This window comes from Camponotus floridanus, unplaced genomic scaffold (genome assembly GCF_003227725.1).
Source record: "Camponotus floridanus strain SB8 unplaced genomic scaffold, Cflo_v7.5 scaffold120, whole genome shotgun sequence".
Taxonomy (NCBI): Eukaryota; Metazoa; Arthropoda; class Insecta; order Hymenoptera; family Formicidae; genus Camponotus; species Camponotus floridanus.
In genome coordinates this window covers 154,245-160,244 of record NW_020229238.1, presented here as the reverse complement: position 1 = coordinate 160,244, position 6,000 = coordinate 154,245, and the positions used below count along the sequence as shown (strand labels likewise).

The 6,000-nt window shown below is 28.4% G+C and overlaps 1 protein-coding gene across 3 annotated transcripts; it reads left to right on the top strand.

Moving 5' to 3' along the window:
- The first annotated feature begins 217 nt into the window (after window positions 1-217).
- On the top strand, window positions 218-5,817 carry LOC105258155 (venom acid phosphatase Acph-1). 3 transcript variants are annotated; one of them, XM_025415474.1, is made up of 8 exons: window positions 1,534-1,887; window positions 1,971-2,395; window positions 2,524-2,790; window positions 2,901-3,014; window positions 3,110-3,323; window positions 3,583-3,791; window positions 4,947-5,288; window positions 5,488-5,817. In XM_025415474.1, exons 3-8 carry the CDS (start codon window positions 2,698-2,700, stop codon window positions 5,785-5,787), a joined length of 1,272 nt encoding a protein of 423 aa, XP_025271259.1. In that variant the 5' UTR covers window positions 1,534-1,887; window positions 1,971-2,395; window positions 2,524-2,697; the 3' UTR covers window positions 5,788-5,817. The 3 variants fall into 3 exon arrangements, with proteins under 3 accessions (XP_019885210.2, XP_025271260.1, XP_025271259.1); XM_020029651.2 differs by lacking the exons at window positions 1,534-1,887; window positions 1,971-2,395 and adding an exon at window positions 218-350; XM_025415475.1 differs by lacking the exons at window positions 1,534-1,887; window positions 1,971-2,395 and adding an exon at window positions 380-421.
- Window positions 5,818-6,000: the final 183 nt, after the last annotated feature.

Sequence of the window (6,000 nt, the reverse complement as noted above, 5' to 3'; positions counted from 1 at the left end):
ACATTATTATTGTACTTTTTTTAAAAAATAAAAGTTGATGGAAATATGTATTATTGGAATATTTCATCACAACGATAAAATGCGATTGCAAACAGCGTTATCGTTAAAGCGTTTAATTCTTTTGAAATATCTAAATTACTTTTGCCTTGACTGCGACTTTCGTAAGCATTAACACATGGTATCATTCTATTGTAATCAACATCGTCGTCAATCCTGCTTTTTTCACGCTTACGTATTTAGTGATGTAATCGCATATGCTATGTGCGGTATGTGTTACGGAGCGAATCACACGTGTTCACGGAATAACATTAATATAGATAAAACGACGACATCGACGTATGAATTAATATGTAAGCAGATATATACGTATGTCATTATTATACGAGTATGGATCACATTATAAGAGAGAGTGAAATGTTGTGTGAGTCATGAAATACTACGAAATACTACGTATATAATTATTCAATTATATTTAATAATAATTTAGATGATAATTAGATAATAATTTTGATGCTCCAATATGATCATGAAATATTTGATTTTTAACTAATATATAATAAATAATTTATCAGTGCAATGTTTTTTTTTTCAAAAAGAGAAGAATATTGAAATTTTTATCAATTTTTAAAATTAAAAGAATCTTATTGTACTTATTTTGCACTCTCTTTCCTCAGGATATTAATAATTTTCAAGATTACAAATAAGAAGCATGAATTTTATTCAAAATGTAAATTCTGCATTTTTTGCAACTGTATATAATTCGTATAGTATGCAAAAGTATTGTAACTATACATTTTATATATAAGAGTCTATAACTCTAATCTATGTTTTTTTGTAATTATTATATTTGAATTATTATATTTGTTATTATTTAATATTTGATTTTTATTATAACTATTAACAAGAAATTTTCATGACTCAAAATTTATTGTATAAATAGATATTCTCTCCCTTTTGAAAGTATGTATAATTGTGGTGTCTCTTATATTAGTATTATATACAAGTTATTAGTTATTTTAAAAAATTTTATTATTCCTTAATTTTATAATTCTTGGATTGTAAAGTAATTAATAATTATTTTTTGTATGTAAAATTATATTTATAAATAATTATCTTTTGTATATAAAATTATATTCGGGAACATTCATTATTAGGAGTTGTTCAAATTTAATATTGGAGCATTAAATTAAATTATTGGGAGTTATTCAAACTCTTTTAAGAAATTATTAGACTTTGTTTATAGTATTATAAACTTTGTTTTACGAGACAACTTATTTGAGAGCCTTATATTGGTATATGTGCACGAATTTATCGTAATTCTTGAATGTATTTGACTAAATTTCATTTTTTTGGATCGTAATTCGCGTTTATTAAATCGGATAAGTTCCAGTATTTATCTGGTGTCTCCGTCGAGTCATTTAATTGTTATCGTCATGCAAACATAAATGAAAGCAAATAGGATGATACGCAAAATCAAGAGGTAAGGTAGATTCGAATCACTTGGTGTTTATTCAGTTTCTTCAAGGAAAGGAAACGTGAAGAATCAAATCCTATCATTTAAATCGCGAGTTAACGAAGAGAAGTGCTTACTGTGATTTCTTTACGAGATTTAAGCTGTTAATTTTTTCGTTATAAATTCAAGTTTTTTAAATTAGTGATTAATGTCTCAGATTCGCGTGTTTGTTTAAGTATTATCTTATGCAATATAAAACTCGTTAATTCGATCATTTTTGTATTCGATTATCCATTTTCTCCCCCCTCTCTCTCTTTCTTTTTATCTCTCTCTCTCTAACATATAAAATATATCAATCAAGTCTAATCGAATTGATTAGCAAGAAAAAAAATAAATAAATCAATAATTTAAAAAAATACTGTATTAAGAGAATAGTAAGTAAATAAGTTATTAATTATATGTACAATTTACAAAAATCTCAAAAGTGGCTAATTAGATTAAAATAATCATGTTGCAGTGGCGATAAAGAAAGTGAAAGAAAATGTCATAAAAATCGTGTTAGTTTATCGCGTGTGTCTTAATTATTCATATGCGCTCTGATAACTTTACGTTTATCAGTCGGACGCGGATACAAGCGGTCACAGTTACTCGCACCCTTCGGAAGCATCGCGGAACAAGCCGATTGTCCTTACGGATGTGGACGTGAAGGAGGAAAATCCTTATCTCGAATTATATGACCACAAATACGACATCTTTGTCGTTCAGCCTTCATCTCTAAATTTACTTGATCATTCAAATAAAGAGGAGAAATTATTAAAATAAAATAAGAACATACACATATGCCAATTCAAAATTCTCTATGAAATATTCCAAGAAAATAGGAGAGCTATCAATTTATTGCGATTGAAATTCGACATGAGGATAACAGAAAAAAAAGAGAAAGTAACTTTGCTTATTTTTCACTCGTAAACAAAGTTTAATTTGTTACTTACGATTCTTTTCTTTTACTCTTATATTTGTATCGTATAGATATTTTACTTGATGATTGATTTACTTGCGAAATTTTTCAGACATAGGATTCTCATGTTCGCGGACCATATTCGTCATTGTTGATAAACAATTCAGAGCTTCGCTTATCTCTGGCTGTCTTCTCTGTCAGATACGTATCGATCACTAGATTTACAATTATAAAGTATTGTATACATATATATATCCACATCTCCCGAAAGAAAAGACTTGCAAAAATGAATGGGCTACATTTCGCCTGCGTTAAACTCGCATTATGCATCTTCATAATTCCTAGTCTAGCTGTGCCGGAACTAAAATTGTTGCACGTTGTAAGTAAAAATTTATTAATATAATAATATTTATTAATATTTAATAATTTTTAAAGGTTGTTAAATTAATTAAAAACATAATAAGACCGATATGTTGTATATGATCGCAGTTGTTCGCGCATAAATTGTATGCGCCGAGCGAAGATGAGGGGAGAAACGATACAGACATCCCGGAAATCTTGTCGTATAAATACTTTACTTCCGCCACGATGAACATGTCATTAGTACGTATGATAACAATGAATAATTTCCGATATATGTATGAATAAAATGCGTATTTAATTAGAAGAAAATTGATGATTGTATCGTTATTGAACAGAAGGCAAATCTCAACATGTATAATCTTGGGGTATATCTGCGCGAGAGATACAATGAATTTTTAGGACAAACGTATATGCCCGAGATTACAAAGATGCGCACGACAGAGTATGCATTGTCAATAGTATCCTCTCAACTTGTCAATGCCGGCTTGTGGCCACCCGCGACGAATCAAATATGGCTCGAAGGCTTCAATTGGCAGCCGATACCGAGCGGTTAGTAAATCAATCGAAAAGTTTCTCGTTAATTAGCACAAAATAATTTTTTCAAATAAAAAATTAAAATATTTGCACATAATAAATTATTTTTTATACTCTTTTAAATTATCATATTTATTCTATTTATTTTATTATATAAAAAAATGGAGTAATGTATATAAATGATAATATGAAATACATATTTGATTACTCCGAATTGAACTCGTGTACTTAAAATACAGCTTATTATTACATAATAAATGACTAATTTTTGTAGAACTGAAGGAACTGAAGGACGACACATTGCTCCTGGGTTTTCTGTGTCCAAATTTCACTTTAGAAATGGACCAAGTGTTGCAAAGAGCTGAAACGCAGAAGATCACTGAACAGTATCAACTTTTATTCAATTATCTTTCCCGACATACTGGGAGAAATATTAGCACGCCAACGGACGTGGTACTCTTGTATGCTGTTTTAGAAACTATGGTGAGAATTGACTATAAAATTAAATCAAAATTAATGAATTTTTTTAAGAAGTTGAACAAACTATGTATTTTCCTAAATAATACTTTTAATTATATTAATATCCTTTTAAATAATAATAATAAATAATGCTTCTTCAAACACTTAAATGATACGTTTTAAATAATATTTCACAAATAAAATTGCTAAGATTCTAACTTATTAATCTTAGAGGGAAAGATTTGTAAATTCCCTTTTTTTACTATAAATTTCAATGGTTAAAAGAAATTGTGTAGTCGACCAAACTAGCCAGAAATATAATTTATTCAATACGACGTTTCGACCATATGGTTGTGGTCCTTATCAAGTATACACTGAAATAGATATATAAGTTGCAAAAAATTATTATTATTTACATCTAATTTTCGGTTTGAACCGTAATACGCACAATTAATTTAGTTTCAACATGAGATATTTTAAATATACATACAAAATTAGCCGAAGTAGTAGTAATCAGAGTGTCAGCATAGATAATAATCTTGTGCAAGCACAAATCACATTTGCAAAACTTTATTTTGAAATTTCAATTTTAAGAACAATGAGTCCGTGTGGGACCTCGTCAAAGACTAAACGCGATCATTACTTATGATCGCGTTTAGTCTTTGACGAGGTCCCACACGGACTCATTGTTCTTAAAATTGAAATTTCAAAATAAAGTTTTGCAAATGTGATTTGTGCTTGCACAAGATTATTATCTATGCTGACACTCTGATTACTACTACTTCGGCTAATTTTGTATGTATATTTAAAATATCTCATGTTGAAACTAAATTAATTGTGCGTATTACGGTTCAAACCGAAAATTAGATGTAAATAATAATAATTTTTTGCAACTTATATATCTATTTCAGTGTATACTTGATAAGGACCACAACCATATGGTCGAAACGTCGTATTGAATAAATTATATTTCTGGCTAGTTTGGTCGACTACACAATTTCTTTTAACCTTTGAAAATTCGACTAGCGATATTAAGCTTCTACAAATTTATAAATTTCAATCTTCTAAAAATGTTAAAAAATGTTAATACATTCAGAAGATAACTACATTATTGTAAATTACACTTTGTCAGTATAATACCGCGCGATTTTATATAATAATAAAAATTTCTTATCTCAGGCTGATCAAAATAAAACATTGCCCAATTGGGCGAAAGATATATTTCCCGACGGTGCCATGTACGATCTCACTTTACTAGAATATGACCTTTTTTCGACGACTTCTCTACAAAAGCAGCTCAACGGTGGAACTCTTCTAAAAGAGATTATCGGTAATTTGTTAAAGTACAAGATAGGCGATTTATCAAAGGAACGAAAAATAATATTATATAGCGGCGACGAAAGAAATATTGTTGGAGTTTTGAAGAATCTCAATCTCTGGTCGCCTCATATACCTAACGAAGCGGCAGCATTAATATTCGAATTATACATCGATAACGAGACAGATATTTACGAAATAAAGGTAACATTTACACTTATTTCCTTTATTCTTTTTTTACATATATTATTTATTATTTTATCTTACTTTTACTATTCCGCCGAATTAAGAATTTATTTATATATCATTTTATTTATATTTATATATCATTTTATTTTTAAATATATAAGAGTGACAACAATTATTTTCGCGTAAATTTTAATTAACATTGAAATTATTTCAGATTAATTATTACACCGGTATCGATAGCCCGACGATCTCTCTGACTCTACCAAACTGCACCGAGATATGCCCACTGCAGACCTTAATAAATATTGCTTTCGATTCGATACCGGAGAATTCACTATATTTATGCGGCTGGCCTATCAAGAATCTTACAAAAATGGAAGACCAAGGAGAAAATAAAGAAACCGATAATTCGAATCATAGTGGATCTGCTTCCTATGTTAGCGAGAAATTAGTATTAAGCTTTATCTTATACTATATATGCATTTTAACGTTTAGAGATAATTTCTACCTATAGTAGAAAGCTTTTACATAATATAATTTATTATTAAATTAATGATATAATTAATTAATAATTATATAATTATTAATAATGATATAAAACTTTATAGAAGAATATAAAATAAATATTTTTTAATTGTTAAACTAGAGGAATACGAGAAGAAGAAGAAGCTAAATGTAACACAACGAGTTGTATGTTAGAAGTATTATGTCATATTAATGTCATATT

Bases quoted from the DNA above. Each gene is read 5' to 3' on its own strand.
- LOC105258155 (XM_020029651.2), top strand. From the start codon at position 2,698: ATGAATGGGCTACATTTCGCCTGCGTTAAACTCGCATTATGCATCTTC. The intron at 3,324-3,582 runs GTTAGTAAATCA...TAATTTTTGTAG, and splicing joins TTGGCAGCCGATACCGAGCG to AACTGAAGGAACTGAAGGAC. The intron at 5,289-5,487 runs GTAACATTTACA...AAATTATTTCAG, and splicing joins CAGATATTTACGAAATAAAG to ATTAATTATTACACCGGTAT.